The sequence below is a fragment of the Aquarana catesbeiana genome, linkage group LG04 (genome assembly GCF_042186555.1).
Source record: "Aquarana catesbeiana isolate 2022-GZ linkage group LG04, ASM4218655v1, whole genome shotgun sequence".
NCBI classification, from domain to species: domain Eukaryota; kingdom Metazoa; phylum Chordata; class Amphibia; order Anura; family Ranidae; genus Aquarana; species Aquarana catesbeiana.
In genome coordinates this window covers 35,211,219-35,235,769 of record NC_133327.1, presented here as the reverse complement: position 1 = coordinate 35,235,769, position 24,551 = coordinate 35,211,219, and the positions used below count along the sequence as shown (strand labels likewise).

The window sequence follows — 24,551 nt, the reverse complement described above, 5'->3', positions numbered from 1 at the left end:
AGGAAACTGTGGAGTCAAAACAAAATAAAAAATAAACATGGAAAGCAGATTAGACACAAACATTCTTGCCCAACATCAAGCTAACATTTTTATGAGGGAATTTTTTAAGACAAAAGTATAAGGTACACCTATCAGATTGCCCCCCCCCCCCTCTCCTGGGCCATTTCTAACATTATAGGGGGGGGACTCTGGGACAGGTAACCCTCTCCACTTCATTGAGATATGAATGCCTAAATAAATGCCTAAATAATGGGTATTACTTTGAACAGCCCCTCCTTAGTTACACTATTGGCAGCCCACTGGACAGGTAAGAAGTGTCATAAAACAAAGATATAAATACACATTGTACACATTTGAGCACATTTGGACATTCTGCTATTACCTATCAAGATAATAATAGGATAAAAAAAACTTTAAACAGTACCATTTGAAAGTATACAGGCAGGCCCTTGCACTAAATGCTTTGGGGAATTCATCCATAAATCTGACCACAAAAGAGATGGGTATAGTGTGTATGGGTTTGGCAAAGTCAGCAGATAGATGATTGAGGATAGATAGAGAATTGGTATCAGCTGACTTAGCAATTGGGGGGAGGGAGGGTTCCAAATCATTTGGGGACACCCAAAAAAAGCCTCTGGCACTCTTCCTGAATTTAAAGCACAAATCACATTTCTAAACATTTTAGGGGGTGTTTGGGGTAAAACACTACTATGGAGCTGATAAAATACATAGTTAAGTGACTACATGAGGTGAATATAGGACCAGGAGACCATGCTGGGGAGGTAAGTGAAGGCAAATATGTATGAAGGACAGAAAAAATAATTACATAAAAATCCAGCATGAATGAGGACAAAGGGCACATTCACAGCATATTACAATCATGGTAATTAGGGAATGTGGAAAGAAATGCAATATATTAGCAAACATTAAATACAAGAAAATGTGATATTAAAGGATAAATCTTACCTTAATATACTCCTTCTGCAGGACCTAGATGATGGCAGAACAGGTCTCTGGGATAATGATACATAGAGCCTGGGGGGAGATGCCTGTCGAGAACTTCAAGTCCTGCAGGCTTCTCCCTGTCGCCAAGTACCGCAGGCTGGCGACGAGCCTCTGCTCCGGAGTGATGGCTTGCCTCATACAGGTATCCTGCCTGCTGATATAGGGGGTCAGCAAAGCCAACAAACGGTGAAAAACGGGGTCCGTCATCCGGAGAAAGTTCCTGAAATCATCAGGATTATTCTCACGGATCTCACAGAGCAAAGGCATATGACAGAACTGAAGCAACCAATTCTTGGTCCATGAACTCCTCCCCACCCTGTTCATGGACTGGACTTGTGTCCAAGTAAGGACCCCAACACGAAGCCCCCGCACAGCACGAACTCTACGAGGAGTACGTATACGCAACATGGCTAGAAAACGGTCGGCTGCTCAGAACGAAGTAACAGAACGCACTGAAGAACAGCAAGGCCTGTGAAGAGCGACCTGAAAAACAGCAACGAGCGGACAAGAACGCAATGAATAATCAAATACGAACTCACTGCATGCACTGAAGAGCAGATACAAACCCACAAGCACAAACTGAACAGCAGAAAACGATCTGAAAACCACGAGTCTGAAAAAGCGCAAATCATCTCTCACCAAACTTTTACTAACACGAGATTAGCAAAAGGAGCCCAAAGGGTGCCGCGCTTGGTTCTGAAATGGTCTCGTCGTACATGGTGTACGTAACTGCGTTCTTGGCGATTGGAAATTCCGACAATTTTGTGCGACCATGTGTACGCAAAACAAGTTTGAGCCAACATCCGTCAGAAAAAATCCTAGGATTTTGTTGTTGGAATGTCTGATCAATGTCCGACCGTGTGTACGGGGCATTAGTGTTTAAGTGGTTAAACTTCCCTCATTTACACACCAAAGTGTATTCCTTTGATCTAAAGGACAAATTGTTACAATGTTTATACTTAATTTCCACTGCTAAAGAATGTTGTGATTCTTAGCAGACTGCCCATTTTTTTCCTTTCTTTTGAGGACTGTCGGCTTCAGCAGAGCAGAGAGAATTCTCTGCATAGAAAGAATTGGGAAATACTTTGTCAAGATTGCAAGGGGGGAAAAAATCGTGATACTGATTCTTAATGATTAATTGTGCATCTCTAATAGGAGTCCCCCCTTTCAGGACGCCGGATGCATGGCTAGGGCACAATGCACGGGCCTCTACTGCCCAGTCTGCTGACTTGAGAAAGAAGGAGCAACAGTAAACCTTGTAAAACAACCCATTTAGTTTTAAATAGAATTGAAAGGCAAAACATTTGTGTATCGATTTGACAAAAACATTAAAAAATACCATTTTGTTTTCTTTTTATATAAGTGATCACATTACCAGTGTCTTCAGCTGCATACGGGGCTTAATGAGATGGGGATGGTGACTGCAGGGATGTTTGTCAGTAAGGGCCCTTTCACACCGGGGCGGGGGTGGCGTCGGCGTCGGTGGTAAAGCGCCGCTATTATAAGCACGCTTTACCGTCGGTATTCAGCCGAGAAGGGGTTAAATACCACGCGCTTTGCCAGCGGTATAGCCGCGCTGTCCCATTGATTTCAATGGGCAGGAGCGGCGAAGGAGCGGTATATACTCCGCTCCTTCACGGCTCCGAAGATGCTGCTAGCAGGACTTTTTTTCCTCGGGGCTTTCACACTGGAGACAAAGCAGCGGCACTTTCGGGTCGGTTTGCAGGCGCTATTATTAGCGCAATAGCGCCTGTGAAAGGGCCCTAAGAGGCAGAGAAACAGCAACATACTGATCTTTCCAGCGAAGAGCTGTGTGTGTGTGTGTGTGTGTGTGTGTGGGCAGCATAAATCTTGGCTATTGGAATGAATGTGCTCTCATGCCTAGTGTGGTCAATTTGAAATAGAAAAGCAGGGAGAATGGAAGGGACACCAGGTATTTCACACAAAGGAAGCAGTTCAAAGAGAACAGTATACTTTTAACATAGTAACAGTACAACAGGCACATAACAGAAATATGAAATGTTGGGTTAACAAAAACGTTAAAGTCTGCTCTCCTGGACACTATATTATACACTTGGAAAAAGCAGCAAATGGAATAGAAAGACATTATAGTTCAATACAGAGATAAGTATGATAGTAAAAGAAAAAAAAGATATAGGAAATAAAATGAGAAAGAATGGATTTACAATTTATAAACTAGAAAATGTGACTTTCAACAAGCATTCTCTGGTGAAATATCAGTCACTGTCATTTAAACACATGAACCTAAAGATTCACCTGCAGAGAATGTTTACAAAATGTCTGATTTGCTGCTTTAAAAATATGCCCCAAAGTGTGGATTATAGGAAAATGTATACTGTAAAAACAGACAGGACAGAAGATCAAACATATCATTGGTGCTATTATAGGAAATACTGTATTGATACTTAAAATCAGGGGAAAATCGTGGGTGCGTGTCATACGCCGATCCCCGCCGATCTCCGCTGATTGTGAGCGGAGCGAGCGCTAGCGATATACACGTAGCCGAGTGTACTCGGCTATTCTCGGCTCTACTCGCAGTCAGGGGCGGGACTGCAAGAGGAGCTGAGTCTAGCCGAGTACACTCGGCTATGTGTTTGTCGGCGCCGCTTGTTCCTCTCCTCTCGCAATCAGTGGAGATGGGCGGGACTGCGAGAGGAGCCGAGTCCAGCCAAATACACTCGGCTTTGTGTATCTCACCGGTGCTCGCTCCTCTCCGCTCACAGTCAGTGGAGATTGGCGCCAATTTAGAATAATCAGCGGCTGGGCAATGCTGCAAAGAGACTGGCAAGGCTGCAAAGGCACTGGGCAATGCTGCAAAGGCACTGGGCAAGGCTGCAGAGGCACTGGGCAAGGCTGCAAAGGCACTGGGCAATGCTGCAAAGGCACTGGGCAAGGCTGCAGAGGCACTGGGCAATGCTGCAAATGCACTGGGCAAGGCTGCAGAGGCACTGGGCAAGGCTGCAAAGGCACTGGGCAATGCTGCAAAGGCACTGGGCAAGGCTGCAGGGGCACTGGGCAAGGCTGCAAAGGCACTGGGCAATGCTGCAAAGGCACTGGGCAAGGTTGGACAAGGCTGCAAATGGACACGTATAAGGCTGCATTGATGGGCATTTAAATGTAAGTTTTTTTTTCTTAAACTTCCCTCCTAAAAGTTTTTTTCCTTAAAATTCCCTCCTAAACTTGGGGTGAGTGTTATACGCCGGCACGTGTTATACACCAATAAATACGGTAACTAAGTTCTGTAAGAAAATGGGGTAAACAGAGAATAAAATATTGGTTAGTTATATCAGTGACAGAAAAAAATGGGAAATTCCTAAATGAATAATGAATACAATGCATTATCATGTGGAAGGCGAGATAAATGTTACAAACCAATAAAGGAATTACTTTTATTCCATTTCTTAAGTAGATGTTACTGATAAAAAATCATTGAGATCATAATCATGTTTCTAATATTTAGGGACTCTTTAATGACTGGAATGGTACCACTGGATTGGTGTAAGGCCAATGTGGTGCCTACATTTAAAAAATGATCAAAGTCTTTACCAAGTAACTACAGTGGGGAAAATAATTATTTGATCCCCTGCAGATTTTGTAAGTTTGCCCACTTCCAAAGAAATGAAGGGTCTATAATTTTTATCATAGGTGTATTTTAATTATAGAGACAGAGTATCAACCAAAAACCCAGAAAAAAAAAACATATGATAGAAATGTTATAAATTGAGTTGCAGTTCAGTGAGTAAAATAAGTATCTGATCCCCAAGCAAAACATGACTTAGTACTTGGTGGAGAAACCCTTGTTGGCAAGCACAGAGGTAAGACGTTTCTTGTAGTTAGTGACCAGGTTTGCACACATCTCAGGAGGGATTTTGGTCCACTCTTTCTTTACAGATCTTCTCTAAATCCTTAAAGGTTTCTTGGCTGTCACTTGGCAACTGAAAGTTTCACCTCCCTCCATAAATTTTCTATAGGATTAAGGTCTGGAGACTGACTAGGCCACTCAATGACCTTATTGTGCTTCTTCTTGAGCCACTGCCTTGTTGCCTTGCCTTGTCATGACGCAAAACAAATCACATGTCATGTGATGTTTTGCTTGGAGATCAAATACTTATTTTACTCACTGAACTGCAACTTAATTTATAGCATTTGTTTTATTTGTTTTTTGCTTGATTTTTGATTGATAAAATATACCTATTATATAAATTATAGACCCTTCATTTCTTTGTAAGTGGGCAAACCTACAAAATCGGCAGGGGATCAAATTATTTTTTTCCCCCACTGTATAGAACTGTTAGTTTAAAGTGTAAGTAAACCCCCCTATCGTTTTCAGCCAAGGAAGCTGCCATCTTTACCTCTGTTTAAAGGGGTTGTAAAGGTAAAAATTTTTTCACCTTAATGCATTCTATGCATTAAGGTGAAAAAACTTTTGACAGTACCGCCGCCCCCAGCCCCCCCGTTTTACTTACCTGACGCCTCGAATCTTCGCTCCTCGTCCTCGTCAGCTTCATTGCAGCTCAGCCTGGTCGCTGATTGGCTGCAGTGGATGGATTGAAAGCAGCGCAGCCATTGGCTCGCGCTGCTGTCAATCACATCCGATGACGCGGCGCGCCGGGGGGCGGGGCCGAGTGATACAGCGAGCGGCTATAGCCGCCAGCTGTATCACGGGAGCGCGCCCGCAAGCACTCACCACCGTGCGAGGGAGCTCGCATGAAGGTGGTAAATGCTTGCGGGGAGGAGCTGAAACAGCCGCCGAGGGACCCCAGAAGACGAGGTTCGGGGCCACTCTGTGCAGAACGAGCTGCACAGTGAAGGTAAGTATAACATGTTTGTTATTTAAAAAAAAAAAAAAAAACAACTTTACAACCCCTTTAAATCTACAACTGCCATGATGCTGCACATGTGATCAGTTATGATACCAGCCATTGGATAGTTTGACAGTTTGGTTGAGAGCACCACCAATGGGAGTGTTACATTTCCGGCACGTGCCGGAAGTGAAACTGTTTTATGAATGGGTTTACTTCCGCTTTAACTTCAATAGTCGGGAAAATACTGGAGAGTTTTATAAAAGACCACATAGATGAGTTCTTGCTGGAAGAAAATATTTTAAGCAACAGGTGAAGGGGTTAATTCTTACCGTCGGCCTCCATTCCACCTTTACCTTGACGCAGGGCCCTGGGAGTGATGCAGTTCATACACACACTGGATCATGAAAAGCAGAACTCGTTTATTGGGATCGTCACATCATGTTAAGTATGCAAAGACATGTGGGTGGTCTTTTTCTATTCTACCAATAAGGGCAAACTATACATCCAATAGTGGAACCCCCCATATGTTATACAAGCTGATGCATGGTGCATGAAAAAGACATGAAATTAATACTTATTTATACTTTTTCTTCCTGACAACTAAACCGGGAAGTAGCAGGCCTATACTAAAATATAAATAGAAGTCTTGTCTCTAGCTTTCATGATACTTCAAATTTAACCCTGTCCCTGTCAAGCAATTTATCTATATGAGAGAACCAATTTTTTAACCCTTGCACAACCTTCCTTTTGTCACAAAGTGACAATTCACAGTTTCTGATTCCAATATGCATCAGCTTGGGTTGTTTTCCTATAAATGCATTGAAGTATCTTTATAAGCATGCATTTCAATATAACAAAAAACAATAGACACATTAAAATTAACATATGACAAGACCATGATACATAAATGAAGGTCATTATACAAAGTCCACATTATTTCACTCCTCGAGTTCATTTTCTAGACTTCTAAACACCTCCCAGGATTATGTAGTTTCCCATATAGCCAGAAGAAATCTACCACCCCATAAAAGCTTGCCTCTCAGTAATTACAGAACTCGATATCCACAGACAGACTGGAACTGATATTGCAAAGTAACAAAGAAGTCACCCTTAAGGTTAGGTCATTTGGGTCTTCAAGCTGGCACCTCAGATCTCTCTCGTGGTGTTTAATGGAACTCTCGGGTCTTGAGTTGGCATGATGGCTCTTCCTCTAGGCATTCCCAGGAACCTTCAAAGGAGTCTCTTTCAACCTTCAGTTTCGGAAGAGTAGAGAAGCGTACTAGGATGATGGCTTGGCAGATCTATTGGAATCATCCTAAGACCTGGTTAGATACTCTCCAGTCAACAGGAATAACCACAGAATCAAATAAACTACTAGATAAAGTCTTTCTTAATTTTTGAAGGTGTTAAAAAGAATATTCTGCCATTTTAAGAATTCAAACATAAGTCCATAAGCATGCAGAAATAAAATGTTTCATAGCAGCAGTTTTCATTACTAGACATATATATCTATTCAATTGAACATCTTTCTCAAACCCAATATTGCAGCAGAATTCAACAAAACAATAAAGGGGTCCCTAATCCCAGATTGGATCCAGACGTGACCTGAGGCAAAAATACCTTCAGTTCCTCTTATCCTCTGGAGCCAAGTGGAACCAGGGGGTCCCAGAACAGAACACCTTACCTAAGCACATATTCTGCCTCAGAACTTTTTCCTAACTTTGCAATACATGATTATCATAAGCAAATAAAAAACAGTCATGAATATAAGCAATTTAACAAATAAATAAGGTAATGTATCCAAAAAAGCAATCACTTTAAGACTGTATCCAAACAAACTTTCCTACCAAGAAACCTTAGAAACTTCTTCAAGGGAATGCATGTAACACTTGCAAAACTTTATTTTGTCATGGTTGCTTAATCTCTCTTAACTGGAGGCATTTTTCAGGCGCTTTAGCGCTAAAAATAGTGCCTGTAAAGCACCTGTAAAATGCCTCATCTGCAGTCCCAGTGTGAAAGCCTGAGTGCTTTCACATTGGGGCACTGTGCTGACAGGACGTTAAAAAAAGTCCTGCACCACTCCTCCACCGCTCCTGCCCAGTGATATGAATGGGCACTGCTGCCGAAGTGCCTGCAAATTGCTTTGGCAGCAGCGATACACGGGCGCTATTAACCCTTTCCTTGGCTGCCAGCGGGGTTAAAAAGCGCCCCACTAGCGGCCGATAGGTGCCGCTAAAGCAATGGTAAAGCGCCGCTAATACTAGCGGCGCTATACCACTAACGCGGCCACGGCTGCAATGTGAAAGGACTCTTAAAGTATTTATAATTTCACCTTTTTCTTTACAAAATCCCATTACCAAACTTCTAGTTCAGCTCCAGATCTTAGGGGAAACTTTTGTAAATGTATAGGGGTATAAGGCTTAATAATCAAAAGCAAAGCCAAGCCGCTCCAGGTGAAAGCAATCTCATAGTTCATCCTTACGGTGCAGGTCCAGTCCGCAATCTGGATAGGAGTCACTGGAACGGAAAATGGTTGACCGCATTCACAGGTTTGAAGCAAAAGTGAAGACTTTATTGAAGATGAAAATCATAAGACAACATCGTAGACATCATGACATCAATGCAGACCTGGCAGAGATTAACGCATTTCACAAATTGGAATTTGCTTACTCATAATCTAACATACACTGGTAGGTATAACCCCTATATAGCATATATTCAGCTGAAATCAACCAGTAATTGATTATGCCAATTAACCCTTTATCTGATTTCTGCAGCAAAACAAAAACCACAGATATCTGCAACCTGTATATTAAAATCAATATACATATAATAAAATAAAGAAAAGACACGTTAAACAAAGTCCTCCTTTATATAGAAAAAAATGTAGAACAATTTCTCTCCCTGTTGTGGATACCTATCCCAACAGATAAGAAAGAAAACATTTTATAGAACACCACGAATAAGTCATTCAAATATAAACATTCAATTGTAAACACGAATAAATCCATGTATTCAAAGAAAGGAACAAAAAAGGAAGGAGGATGGAAAAACTGTGAAAAAATAAAATAAATATTCAAATATGTAGTCTAATTGATATTTCAAGAGTATTTTCCAAAAATCCTCAATAATAATTTCCCATATAGTGGTTATCCAAAAAAATATTATAACAATCACACCTTTGTCACACTATATAAATGCATATACTTGCACCTGCAGATGTATGTCACTGTAAATCACACAGTACACAACCCTAATGACTGAATTGTGTATATATATATATATATATATATATATATATATATATATATATATATATATATATATAAACTGTAAAACAATAAATACAAAAAACCAAATACAATAAAACGAATAAGAATTAAATAAGAAGGGGGAAAAGACAAAAACGAAAAACAAACTATTGTACAAAAGAGCACTGCCCAGTGGGGGAACAAATTCAGAGAAAAAGTTGATTGTATTAAAGAAAGATCTGCTTTAGAAATCTTGATGGATGATCCATCCATTGTGGTTCGTAATGTGGACAAGGGAGGAGAGGTGGCGGTTATGGATAGGGAGATGTATAGAGAGGAAGCTTTGAGACAAATAATGGATACCAATAACTATTCATTTAAAAAGTGATCCCACTAAGAATGATAAAAATACTCTTACCCTGCAAGAACAAAAGGGTGCTAGTTTAGGGGCTTTTAATCCCAAAGAAGAACCCACCTATAACCCATTTTTAACGCAGACTGTTGGACAGGTTTATTTGGTCAGTTGGCAGACTGGTTGGTGAGTTGAGCTATGGAATGTTTTGTTTTTGTCTTTCATGTGATTGCCCTTCCATGTGCTCCTTGCTGTGAAGGCCAGTTATAGGTGGGGGCAGGAGATGGGCGGGCAGTGAAAACAGGCAGGTATCGCAGCGCTGCCTCCATTAGCATTGCATTAGCATTGCTGGTTGTAATACCAACGGCCACCACAAGATGGCACCAGATTCCAGAAGGACTCCAGAAGGACCGAAGAAGGCCGCACAGCCGCGGCCTTAATTACCGGCCGGCACGGCCCGACATGATCGCCCGGGGGGTGTCGGAGTCCACATGGAGACAGGATACCCCCAGCTGTGCCGCCCCAGGCGCCAGGTCGCTAATTCTAGTCGCAAATGCGTCCTGGTGACCGGGGTTTGTCGAACCCTGCCTTAAGTGGCATGATAAACTAGGAAAGATCTTCAACATTACAGAACAAGTCCAATTAAATGTGACAAATGACCAGTGGCGGCTGGTGTTTAAAAATTTTGGGGGCGCAAACAAACCCCTCCAGGTCTGCACTCACCCCACAAACAGTGCCTTCCAGCAGTCACTGCTCCCCTGATACCCAGCATCGTGGCTTCTGTGTTAACCTGGTCTTTTTCCTGGGTTCCAAATCTTTAGCCTCCTGTCTTGATTGGCCGAGACGAGAAGCTGGAAACCGATGGCGAATATTGATTTGCTAAAATCACGTGAATACAAAACAAAGGGTTCCCCTAGGTGGACTTTTCCGGCACTTGCAAAGGCAAACAGGTGGGGTGTGCACAAAGTAAAGGGCATATGTATAATGATAAAAGGTATAATTTTATTCGTATAGGAAAATACATTGAGTAAAAGACAAGCAATCAATGTACATAGTAACACAATGAAAACTACATAGTAGCTAGGATGAACAAAAAGCAATTAATGCTAAAATCACGTGGGATGGTTCAGAGCCAAGCCAATTAGAGCCTCAGACTCACTTGCTTGTAAAAAAATATGATGGACCTAATAGAAACCCATTAGTCCGGTGTCCTGCACAGTGCCCAGCCACACACATAGCATGATTGATTTTTAAATAAGTGATAATATGACTAACGTTTTTTAGCTTTAAGATGTTAACAAATGTTGGTCATAATAAAAAATTGCTCTATTTATATCCATAATAATAGAAAAAGTGCATCAAACCCACAACAACAACATTTTTACTGAGAATCTAAACATACAAATCAAGCAAAAATCAAGTCACATAAAAGTAGAAATGCTTACTGATTATATGTGTTAGATCTGTTATATGCCATTTCCATGTATTATCCTGTCTATTCCAAAAGGTAAATAAACCATTACCTTTCTCACAGGTGTGGTGTCTTGGGACCAGCCCGCTCTCCTCTTTCCCCATGAGTAGTATTAGGTGGTGAGTTGCAGGTACCAGAGCAGCTCTGGTGTCTGCCGATCAGTTCCTAGTCTGTAGTATGGTGGGTACACCTGGCAGCCCTCCTGTCTCCTCATCTACTGCTGCAGGTTTGAACTGCAGTGGATATTATTTAGTCTGTGTGAAAGTTATAGAGTCTACAAGCTATGGTGCCAATCACTAAAAATTGATCACATCTGATCACACTTGATGTACTGACTCATTTCTTGATACCATATTAAGCCAGGAAAGTACAAATACCACCCAAATTACCCCTTTTTGGAAAGTAGACAGTCCAAGGTATTTAGTAAGAGGCAGGGCTTTTTTTCTCAAACAATAGGTGCTGGAACTTAACCACGACCCCCCCAAAACCCCATCAAATAGTGGGTGTGGTCATATTTCACAAACAGTAGGAGGGTCTTAAAGGGGCATTAAATATCAGGATTGCATTACATACAGAGTACAGAGTTCATGAGGGTTACACACAGAGTTCAGAGCTGTTACGTGTAAACACAGAAACCAGACTTCTGTGTTTACAAGTGATTGTGGTGAGCAGGCACCAAAGGGTCTGAGCCAGAGGTGGTGGAACTGAGTTCCACCAAGTTCCCCCTGAAAAAAAGCCCTGTTAAGAGGCATGGTGATTTTTTTGAAGTTGTAATTTTTTTCCCACAATTCATGGGAAAATTAAGACTTTTTTAAACACAAATTTTCCATATTAACAGGTTATTTCTCACACACAGCATATGCATACTTGCAACTACACCCCAAAATACATTGAATGAATGAATGAATGAATGAATGAATGAATGAAGAATTTGTATGGCGCTACAAATGCGAACTGAATCGCTACAAGGCGCTTTCATTCTGCTACTCCTCCTGAGTATGGCAATACCACATGTGTGAGACTTTTACATAGCCTGGCCATATACAGAGGCCCAACACTGAAGTAGCACCTTCAGGCATTCTATGAGCATCTCATTTCTCAACCACCTATAATGCCACGTACACACGAGCGGACTTTACAGCAGACTTTGCCCGGCGGACTTTTCGACTGACTTTACGATGGACTTTCGGAATGAATGGACTTGCCTACACACAATCCACCAAAGCCCGTCGAATTCGTACGTGATGACGTACGACCGGACTAAAACAAGGAAGGTAATAGCCAGTAGCCAATAGCTGCCCTAGCGTGGCTTTTTGTCCGTTGAACTAGCATACAGACGAGCGGACTTTTCGACCGGACTCAAATTCGATGGATAGATTTAAAACATGTTTCAAATCTAAGTCCATCCAACTTTTGAGAAAACAAAGTCCGCTGGAGCCCACACACGTTCGAATTGTCTGACGAAATCCAGTCCGCCGGGCAAAGTCTGCCGTAAAGTCCGCTCGTGTGTACGCGGCATTACACTTTTGAAGGACCTGGAGCACCAGGACAATGGTATTGCCCCCAAAATGACCCCATTTTGGAAAGCATACACCCCACCGTATAATCTATGAGGCATAATGAGTCTTTTGAACATTTTTTTCCTGTAGGTTTTGGAAAATGTGGAAAAAAAATGAAAACGCATTTTTTTTACACAAAGTTGTCCATTTATGAGATATTTCTAACACATAGCATGTACATAGCAAAAAAGACACCCCAAAATACATTCTGCTACTCCTCCAATACCACATGTGTGAGACTTTTACACAGCCTTGCCACATACAGAGGCCCAATATCCAAGTAGCACTTCCAGGCGTTCTAGGAGTATAAATTACACATAAAATTTTCTGACTACCAATCACATTTTTGAAGGCCCTTCATATTTCTAACACATGGTACATACCAAATAACAAAAGATTACCTGTGGTTTTAGAAGTGCAGTGGTCCACAGAGGAGAGCATCGGTCCAGGCAGCAGGCAGGGATGTGGTTGGCGACAGCAAAAGCAATCGTCCAGTCAGCAGGCAGGAATACTGTCCATAGTTCATACAGCAGAGATACTGTCAGCACAGCCAAAGCACAACCAAAGCATTGGTCCGGTAGCAGGCAGAGATGTCCAGGCAGAAATACTGTCCATAGTCAGTAGAGGCAGTGGGCATATATATGGTCAACACAGCCAAAGTATTGGTCCAAGCAGCAGAAAGAAACATGGTCCATAATGTCCTGGGTAATTACAGGCAGCAATATGGTCAGCACAGCCAAAGTATTGGTCCAGGCAGCAGGAAGGACCATCAAGCTTAGGGTGATGGGGACAGGGGTAGAGTCTTCTCCCACCCAAATCTCTTTGAAGCCTCCAGACAACAGACCCTGTTCTTGGAGCACAGAAACCCAAAAAACTGTTTTTCTCTATTCAGAACACTATTCTGAAGCCCCTCACATATGTGAGACCCCTGTGTACTAAAATAGAAGGGCAAAAGATCAGTTAAAGTGGCAGGCAAAAATGCGATCGATTAACAGGCCAAGGTTGGTGCACGTGGAAGGCAGAAACGTGGGTTAAATCGGCAGCCAAAGGCATTGCCTGTAAACAGGCCAGGGTCAGTTAATTAACATGGAAGGTAGAAACATGGTAGCAGGCAAATGATCCACACAGGTATTTTAAATGGGGAAATGGCAGTCTGTTAATAATAAGGAGAACTAATATCTGATAGATGTGTGATAATTTTTGAAGCAATCTCCAATGCACAGGCTAGGTTGGGAGGGACATTGGGGGCAATAATAGCTTGTATCTCTTCTAACTCCTCCTCTGCTGCATACACAGCATTTCTTTTGATGTCTTCTTCTGGATTCTGTGGGGGGAATGTTATAGGGAAAATGTTGCTCATGAAGTTGACTCACACTATCAGAGTGAATGCTTCCTGGGGCGGGTCCTTGTTGGTAAATCAGGGCAGGGACGATGTCTTCAATATACTTGAGGTAGGTGATTTGTTAGTTTTCAGTTGATTTTTGGAAGCAGACAAACTAATTAAACATGGCCATATAAAATGCAACTTTCTTATACCAGGAACGGGACTTTCGGGTCGACAAATAAGGTTGTAGCATCTGATCGTTTAAATCCATCCCCCATGAAAAGATTGTAGTCGTGGACACATTCAGGCTTTACAACTGGGCCACGTCTTCTCTGGATCTCCACCAAAGGTGTCATGGTAGAGAGTATGTGGACATCTTTCTTGTCCCTCCACTTTATAGCCAACACTTCCTCATACCCCATGAATGCAGATTCCCCGTTTTTCAATTTTCTTGGTAATAGATTTTGTGGGAAGCCCTTATGTTTTTTTTGAAGGTATCACAGGCCAGGGTTTGTTTATGGTAAAGGTGTGGAAAGAGGGGCAAACTGGTATAACAATTGTCCACTTATAAATGGTATCCTTTATCCAACAGGGGGTATGCCAGCTCTCAAACAATTTTCCCACTGGTTCCAATATATGTGGGGCATTCACGGGGCTGGAGCCAGGAGTCTTTGCCTTTATAAATACGAAAAGGTATACACATACTCTGTGGCTCGATCACACGATTTATTAAATTTCAACCCATACCTTGCTCTCTTGTTATATACTGCTTGAAGTGCAGTCGGCCAGTAAGATGTATAAGGGATTTGTCCACACAAATATTTTGATCTGGGATAAATACTTCAGCAAATCGCTGGGAAAAATAATTTATTAGGGGGCATATTTTGTACAATTTGTCGTGGTTGGGGTGATCTCGGGGGGGGGGGCACTGCGAATTATTAAAATGTAGGAAACGAATAATGATGTTCTAGCGTGTCCTGGACATGACAGCGATATATTTTGGCATGTGGTGGATGGGGTGGGTGGACCAGTAGGCATGGAGTTTGTTCTTCTTTGTAAGCCCCATACTGAATGTAAGGCCCAAAAACAATTTAAATTCACCCAGTGTGAGACGTCGCCACTGGAACATGCGGGAGTAGGGCGAATTGGGGTTGGCAGCATTAAATTGCTCTGCATATGGATTGGTTTGCTCCACCATATTCTGCACTAAATTTTGTGGGAAAAATAAATAAAAATAATCCAATTCTGAAAAATTTGTACTGTTGGGCTCCACACCTGGCTGTGTGGTTGAAGGGGGGATTATAGTGGACCCCGAGCTGGCAGGCAACCATAAGGGGTTTGCCAGGGCATCAGGAAGGTAGGACTGGGCCTGGATTCTTCGGGTTTGGCGTGTAATTCCAGTACTGGTACTGGGTTCCTCTTCCTGGGGTCTGGCACTGCTGGTGGTAGGCAGGTCTTCTGATCTTGGTCCTGATTTTGTTTCTGATCTTGGTCCTGATCTTCTTATTCTTTTAGGAGCGATGGTTTCCTCCACTGACTCGGACTCTGATCCATTACCCTCCACTGGCTCGTATTGTGAACCAAAATCGGATGATGAGAGCTCCCCGATGCTCTCATCATCTGACAAGGTAAGCATGGCATATGCCTCATCAGGTGTTTAAACCCTTTGAGACATGATGGTGGTACTAGTGGCGGGCCTGTGTAGATATACTGATAGCGGTATTAGTGGCGGTACTGGTGGCGGGCCTGTATGGCGGTACCAATGGCGGTACTAGTGGCGGTACCGATGCGGTACTAGTGGCGGGCCTGTGTGGTGGTACCGATGTTGGTACTAGTAGTGGACCTGTGTATATATACTGATAGCGGTATTAGTGACGGTACCGATGGTGGTACTAGTGAGCCTGTGTGGCGGTACAGATGGTGGTGCTGGTGGCGGGCCTGTGTGACGGTACCGATGGTGGTACTGGTGGCAGGCCTGTGTGGCGGTACCAATGGTGGTACTAGTGGGGGGCCTGTGTGGCGGTACCGATGTTGGTATGGGTGGCGGTACTGGTGGTGGTACCGATGACAGTACTCGTGGCAGGCCTGTGACAGATGGGCTGTGTGACAGATGGGCTGTGTGACAGATTGGCGGTGTGACAGATCCAGATGGACAGAACTTTTGACAGGTCCTCTTTATTGGGGGGGCGTGTTGTGCACAGTACAATACATCAGACAGACACCGATTTCACTCACTAATCCCTGCTCTCTCCTCACGATTGGTGTGTGAGGACAGAGCAGGGATCAGATAGTAACTATATCATAAAAAAGTGAAAAAACAGTCCTTCATCCACTATCTCAGCGCTATGGAGCTTGTAAATCCTAAAATCATATAAACATTTCAGTAATCACTGTAATTCCAATAATTAGCTTAAAAATACATAAAAACTGTACACAAAAAAAATAGTAAAATGTCTACAGGTACCTCAGTGAGTACCTCTAAATACTATGACAGTGCTATTGTCATTACTTATTATGACTATCTTTCATACGATGAAACCTTTATATGACATATATATTTATTTAATACAGAGTGGGGCATATCTCTGCTCAAACTGGTACATTTGATCATAAAATCATAGTACATCTACATTATTATAAAATTCATAAAAAAGCATTTATATTTGCTTCCTAATGGTACATTAAATCCGTAAAATCCATAATACATCTACCACAGTATAAATCACATAATTCATAGTACATTATATTAAATTTTTTTATATATTGACAAACTATCAATATATAGATTAATCCTAAATCAATCACGTGGTTTACCTGATCGGGAAAGCGCTGTCTCCGAGGTACAGGCACCGTCCCCAATTGCTGCTCTGCACGCCTCCGTGGGCACGCTACAGGTGCGCCTCTGATTCTGGTGACACATGTGATTGGCTGTGATTGGACACAGCCGATCACATGGTAAACAGCCACGTGGTAAACAGCGGGCTTGCGCTAGGGGTTATCCTGAAAGACGTTATATGACGTCCAGTCGGGATAACGCAACCACCGCCCGGTCGTCTTTCTGCTATAGGCCATGGGGGAAGTGGTTAAAGCATCTCTGCCCCCCTGTGAAGTGGAAAATTTGATCCTGGGCAGAAACCATTTAGACTTGGCATTGATCAGGGTCACCATAAGATTAATTTCCGGAATACCCATTTTGTGCAAATCTAACCAAAAAAGGCCCCTCTTGAAAGACCATTGAGTTGAGGACTTGAGTTGAGCTAGCCGGTGAAGTGTGTCGGTACGTGGATAGAAAAGAAAAATGCATCTCCCCATCAGGGGATCAAACCCCGGTCTCCACATTACAGGCAGGGCCACTCTCCACTATACTAACGAGGACCACTTGGTGGCTGTGGCTACTTTTGCCTTCTTCACCTTCCTTAAATTAAGCGTAGCCGGTGAAGTGTGTCGGTACGTGGATAAAAAATGAAAACACATCTCCCCATTGGGGGATCGAACCCCGGTCTCCCCGGTGACAGGAAAGCAGTAGAAATGTATGGACAGTCTCAAAGGAAGGTCCCACCAAGATTGAAACTCTGATTGTTGGTTTCAGAGTCCAGAGTGCTAATAATTATTTGGCTGGCTCAGTGGCTGTCACTGTACTCAGATATCCACAACTTTCCTTTCTGGTGCATCTGTATGTCAGCATGAGTATCGGTTAAGCTGTGTCCCCTTTCATCGCATAGGATCTACTAGTCTTCAAAATTTTCCCTAGACCATCTTCCAGCACTTTTACATCTAGACTTGACCAATGCTGCCTTCTTGAGGCCTCTGGGGTCAAAGCTGCTATGGTGCCAGTGACCATGCAGGAGTAGAGAGGGAGCTTGTTAAAAAAATTTGAAGATGATTAATGGAAATGGAAGAAATAAATACCCCAGCGTAAAATTCCTCATGTGTTTTAATGTATCTCTGCCCCCCTCTGAAGTGGAAAATTTGACCCTGGACAGAAACCCTTTAGACTTGGCATTGATCAGGGTCGCCATAGGATTAATTTCCAGAATACCCATGTTGTGCAAATCTGACCAAAAAAGGCCCCTCTTGAAAGACCATTGAGTTGAGGACTTGATTGAGCGTAGCCGGTGAAGTTTGTCGGTACGTGGGTAGAAAAGGAATACACATCTCACCGTCAGGGAATCAAACACCAGTCCCCCACATGACAAGCGGGGATACTCAACGCTATACTAACGAGGCCCACTTGGAGGCAAAGGCTAATGTCACCTTCCTTGAGTTGAGTGTAAAGGGGGTTAAAGGAGGCTTAACCTATGGACATATGAATACAGCAGAATGGAGAGCATATGTACTTGACCAGGGGTTTCATGGTGTAATGGTTAGCACTCTGGACTTTGAATCTATTGATCCGAGTTCAAATCTCGGTGGGACCTTCTTTGGAGACTCAGCATTGATTTCTTCTTGGAATATGAATTTGTGTCTTATGGCCACAAAGGCCAGTGATAGCAGAAGCTGCTGGCTGTGGATGTAGTGAGCGTGGCCAGCCGATTGCCAAGGCAAATGGATGACACATAGAGCTGTATTAAAGGAGCATATCTGCAGCCCTAAGTACTTGAGGCAGGAGCTAAGTTGTCCTTGTTAGTATAGTGATGCGTATCCCCGCCTGTCATGTGGGAGACCGGGATTTGATTCTCTGACGGGGAGAAATTATTTTATTTTCTACCCAGTTACCCACACACTTCTCTGGCTCTGCTCAACTTAAATCCTCGAATGGTCTTTCAAGAAGAAAGTGTTTTCTCAGATTTAGCAGTACATGACAATTAGGGAAATTCATCTTATGGCCACCCCACTCAACACCATCTTTGTCACGGGTTTCTGTCCAAAGTGAAGATCAGAGGACATAGATGCTTCAGACCACCTCTGGAATTTAACACTGGGGTATGCATTTCTCCCAGTTCCTCGCATCTTCAAAGTTCTCAACAGGCCTCACCTCTTTTCCTCCACAGTGATTACCAGCATCCCATTTTGGCCCCAGAGGTCTTGATTTCCTCTTCTCCCATTACTCACTCCAGAAACTCCAATTCTGCTTCCACCATCTCTGGACCTCCTCCATCATGAACAGTTCCTGCACTCTTGTCCTGCAAAGATTACATCTGTGGGCCCGCACTTTGAAAGGCGCAGGCCAGTGAGCCCAGTGTGCTCTTTCACAGATCATTCATTCTCTCCTAAAGCCCACCACCAGGCTACCATGCAGCAGATACATTTGTTTTGCCTTGGAGAGGTCTTTTTGACCCCCCCCGGTATGCAACATGTTCTGGAGTTGGTCTCAGGGTAAGTTCTATTAAGATTCAAATTTCTGCACTTTCAATCCTAATGGGAACTCATTGGGCCTTCCCTTCTCTGTTCATCTCTCATCATCCCATTTGCTCAGGCCTTGATGAGAATTTGTCCAGCAAGAGCATTCCCTTTCTCTGCTGGGACCTGTCTTTGGTGCTGGAGGTTCTTTCTCATTTCCTGTTTCACCCAGTGGCAGCCTATTTCCTACAAACCCTCACATACCAGGCCATCTTCCATATAGCTCTTGCTTTGCTTCAAAGAGTCTTGAAAAAAAAAAAAAAAATATATATATATGCTCTCATATATATATAGTATTTCAAAAAAGTGAGTACACCCCTCACATTTTTGTAAATATTTTATTGTATATTTTCATGTGACAAAACTGAAGAAGTTACACTTTGCTACAATGTAAAGTAGTGAGTGTACAGCTTGTATAACAGTGTAAATTTGCTGTCCCCTCAAAATAAACCAACACACAGCCATTATTGTCTGTGAAAATGTCCAGATGGGGCAAAATTAGACATTTCCCTCCCCGGTGTTATGTGACTTGTTAGTGTTACAAAGTCTCAGGTGTGAATGGGGAGCAGGTGTGTTAAAATTGGTGTTATCATTCTCACGCTCTCATACTGGTCACTGGAAGTTCAACATGGCACCTCATGGCAAAGAACTCTCTGAGGATCTGCAAAAAAGAATTGTTGCTTTACATAAAGATGGCCTAGGCTATAAGAAGATTGCCAAGACCCTGAAACTGAGCTGCAGCATGGTGGCCAAGACCATACAGCTGTTTAACAGGACAGGTTCCACACAGCACAGGCCTCGCCATGGTTGACCAAAGAAGTTGAGTGCACATGCTCAGCATCATATCCGGAGGTTGTCTTTGGGAAATAGATGTATGAGAGCTGCCAGCATTGCTGCAGAGGTTAAAGGGGTGGAGGGTCAGCCTGTCAGTGCTCAGACCATACGCCGCACACTGCATCAAATTGGTCTGCATGGCTGTCGTCCCAGAAGGAAGCCTTTTCTAAAGATGATGCACAAGAAAGCCTGCAAACAGTTTGCTGAAGACAAGTGGACTAAGGATATGGATTACTGGAACCATGTCCTCTGGTCTGATGAGACAAGATACATTTCTTTGATTCAGGAGGTGTCAAGCGTGTGTGGCGGCAACCAGGTGAGGAGTCCAAAGACAAGTGTGTCTTACCTACAGTCAAGCATGGTGGTGGGAATGTCATGGTCTGGGGCTGCATGAGTGCTGCTGGCACTGGGGAGCTACAGTTCATTGAGAGAACCATGAATGCCAACATGTTCTGTGACATACGTAAACAGAGCATGATCCCCTCCCTTTGGAGACTGGGCCACAGGGCAGTATTCCAACATGATAACGACCCCAAACACACCTCCAAGATGGCCACTGCCTTGCTAAAGAAGCTGAGGGTAAAGGTGAGGGACTAGCCAAGCATGTCTCCAGATCGTAACCCTATTGAGCATCTGTGGGGCATCCTCAAACAGAAAGTGGAGGAGCGCAAGGTCTCTAACATCCACCGGCTCTGTGATGTCATCATGGAGGGGTGGAAGAGGACTCCAGTGGCAACCTGTGAAGCTCTGGTGAACTCCATGCCCAAGAAGGTTAGGGCGGTGGTGGAAAATAATGGTGGCCACATAAAATATTCACACTTTGGCCCCAATTTGGACATTTTCACTTAGGGGTGTACTCACTTTTGTTGCCAGCTGTTTAGACATTAATGGCTGTGTGTTGAGTTATTTTGAGGGGTGGGGCAAATTTACACTGTTATACAAGCTGTACACTCACTACTTTACATTGTAGAAAAGCATAATTTCTTCAGTGTTGTCACATGAAAAGATATTATAAAATATTTACAAAAATTTGAGGGGTGTACTTACTTTTGTGAGATACTGCTGATAATTGTTTTGGGTCTGCACTCTGCCTCTCAACCCCAGAAATGGACTTGACCCCCTTGGCACAACTGTATGGCAATGTTAGTGTAAGACCACCAGCTGTAGTAACAGATAGAGTCTCACACAAATTGTAAATTAACCACATAAACAGTTTACTGAAAGAAACTTATTTAACACAATAGACACAGGGGTCATTCCAATATAAAGAATGAAAGTAATAACAATCAAGGTGTATGTGAAAACCAAAACTCAATGGTCACTTGAGGAGCATATGCAGACAGGCAAAGAGTGGGACTTATGCTCAATTTGATAAAGCCCTGATATTGAGCACCTTCCCACTCCAACCTCAGAGCACACACCAAACCTGCAGAAAAGTATTAAGCACCATGCAGCAGTGAAATACAATACATTTGTCCATGTAGTGTACTCAAGGGCTCCACCTAGATTTCAGTAGACTGTTCAGCTCTGTGAACCTGAAGTTGTAATGCTGTATAGGAAATGTCAAAGTCTCTTTTCTTCTTCCTTTTCAGCTAGCTTAATTAGATTATACTGCAGTGTTTGTAAATCCAGGTAAGGAAACAAGTAGGTAGTAAATTAATTATAGAACTGATGTGCTGATAACTGAAAGTTTGCACATAGAATACACTTGTAGAGCTTCTTCTTCTATAAAGGTTGCAACTCAATATTCACTTTGCAGTATAGAAAAAACAACCTTGAAGTTAGACTGTACACAGTCTATGTCTGAATGAACTCACTCCTGTGGGACTACAGATCCCAGCAACAATATGGAATTTGTTTACATAGTAACAGTGCACTGTATTTATCTGGGCAAGTGCCCGCTCACCAACACAGGTCCAGATGCTTGCAAGGCTCTTCACCCGATGCCTCAGTCTGCTCCAAGCTGGCGCCGTCACACTGCGATGCTCCCACTGATGGCTGATGTAACTGTAATGCAGGAAATCTTTAGAAATCTTGGATCCTCTGGTCCATCCGCACACTGGTCCAGCTGACTGTGCTCTGGAGCTCCTCAGAGGCCAAATTATTCCGCTCCACACCTTCCAGGCCGAAGTCTGTCAGCCACACACAGACTTCCCTGCAGAGAGGCTTTGAATGGCGTCCCAAGAGGCCGGAAACATGCCATATCTGTCCTTTTATTTGCTTACCCAGCAGGCTTTTTGGTGACTTGGCCTTGTGGGTAGGTGAATTGAGCATTGTGGGTAAGTAGTTCACAGACTGGGTTATAGCACATGAGTCACTTCCTCCTTCACTACATCTCCCACAATGCTTTGTATCATGGCTTAATGAAACCAAACAAAAGTCTTAATAACATTAAATAGAATGGACACTAGAGAGAGCCAAACTCTTATTTAAAGAACATCACATTATTACATAGTAACTTAGGTGACAAAAACCCCTGCGCTACATATATATATATATATATATATTTTTTTTCTTTTTATGAGTGAGAACATGGGGCTCATTCAAAAGCAATTTGGCAAGCAGTGCCTTGTATATACAAATAATTATATAATTATATAACAATAATTAATAATATATTATTATTACATTATAATAGGGCAAATATATGCATACTTAATTGATTCATCTTACTCATTTGGGTTTATGTATTTGTATAATGTACAACAGTTATTCATTGTGTTATGTTTGTTTATATCTATTGAAAATATATTATTAACCACTTCCCGCCCACCCTATAGCGGATTGACGTCCGGGAAGTGGTTCTGTTATCCTGACTGGACGTCATATGACGTCCAGCAGGATAACATGCCGCAGCGCGCCCCCAGTCTGACACACCGCTACACTGATCTTGGTAAAAAGCCTCCGGCGGAGGCTCTTTACCACGTGATCAGCCGTGTCCAATCACGGCTGATCACGCTGTCAATAGGAAGAGCCGTTGATCGGCTCTTCCTCACTCGCGTCTGACAGACGCAAGTAGAGGAGAGCCGATCGGCGGCTCTCATGGCAGGGAGGGTCTGCGCTGATTGTTTATCAGCACAGCCCCCCCGCAGATCACCACACTGGACCACCAGGGATCGCCACTAGGACCACCAGGGAAGGGGCAACATGTGGATGGCCAGGTATGTACTCCATGGCCATCCACATGTGCCCAGTGTGCCAAATCTGTGCCAATCAGTGCCCACAAATGGGCACTGATTGGCACAATTATGTTGCAGTGATGCCCAGCAATGCCACCCTTAGGGGCATCACTGCAAACAAGTAATGCCATCAGTGCCACCCATCAGTGTCCATTCATGCCACCTGTCAGTGCCCATCCGTGCCCATCAGTGCCCATCTATCAGTGCCCATCCGTGCCCATCTGTGCCAACTATCAGTGCCACCCATAAGTAACCATCAATGCCACCTATGAGTGCCCATCAGTGCCGCCTATAAGTGCCCATCTGTGCCACCTATGAGTGCCCATCAGTGCCGCATACCAGTGCCACCTATCAGTGCCCATCAGTGCCACCTATCAGTGTCCATCAGTGCCGCCTATCAGTGCCCATCATCAGTGCCCATCAGTGCCACCTCATCAGTGCCACCTCATCAATGCCACCTCATCGGTGCCCATCAGTGCCGCCGTATCAGTGCCCCTCAGTGCAGCCATATCAGTGCCCGTCATTGAAGAAGAAAACTTACTTATTTACAAAAAGTTTTAACAGAAACAAAGAAAAACTTTTTTTTTTTCAAAATTTTCGGTCTTTTTTTATTTGTTACGCAAAAAATAAAAACCGCAAAGGTGATCAAATACCGCCAAAAGAAAGCTCTATTTGTGGGAACAAAATGATAAAAAATTTGTTTGGGTACAGTGTAGCATGACCGCGCAATTGTCATTCAAATTGCGACAGCGCTGAAAGCTGAAAATTGGGCTGGGCGGGAAGGTGTCTAAGTGCCTGGTATTGAAGTGGTTAAGAAAAGGATAGCATGTTTGTAATACTATGAATATTTTTAAATGTATAGGAAGTTTAAACATACCAATGAAATAATCCTTGGGGTTTTCGAGTGCCAAATCACCTCATTCTCAAAGAATGTGAGAGTTAATTGTGTGGCCTAGATTTGCTCAGAAGCTATATATGCCATGAGGAGACAGAAATCTAGCGAAGTCTGGCAGATATGTCAAGAGGCACCCTTATCAGATTGATGTTCTTCTTCTAGGCTGAAGTCAAAGGTCATTTGGAGATTGATTTTGACATGCTAAATAACATTCTAATATCATTTTTAATCCTACACTGCCCCCTGTTGATCACTGTGCGTAAGGAAAATACTGCCCTCTGTCGGTAGTTATAGGGGAATTTACATGCTATTGATGTCATTCATTACGTAGTAGTGACATTCACACCCACTTTTTCAGGAATAAAGGGTGTATACAGATAGCAGACTGGAGGAGGAGAGAACGAGAGAAGAACAGAAATATCAGAAAGGGAAAGGCCCATTGGGATACACAGCTGATATCTCTCAAACAAAAGATTCTTATATTTCTGGTAAAGTATAATTTTTTTCTGCCTATT

The 24,551-nt window shown here is 43.0% G+C and overlaps 1 protein-coding gene and 1 non-coding gene across 20 annotated transcripts in view; both read left to right on the top strand.

Annotated features, from left to right (window-relative positions):
* Positions 1–24,551, top strand: part of DNMT3A (DNA methyltransferase 3 alpha) — a 201,555-nt gene that overhangs the window by 170,335 nt on the left and 6,669 nt on the right. For 18 of the 19 annotated variants that reach the window (XM_073625003.1, XM_073625002.1, XM_073625001.1 and 15 more), the window contains one exon: positions 24,395–24,524. In XM_073625003.1, coding sequence (XP_073481104.1) covers positions 24,395–24,524 — 130 coding nt within the window. Of the gene's footprint in view, positions 1–24,394; positions 24,525–24,551 lie in introns of those variants that run through there. The other variant, XM_073625020.1, reaches the window with a different exon arrangement.
* TRNAQ-UUG (transfer RNA glutamine (anticodon UUG)) lies at positions 18,135–18,206 on the top strand. The gene has a single exon. It is a non-coding gene; the product is annotated as a tRNA-Gln (tRNA).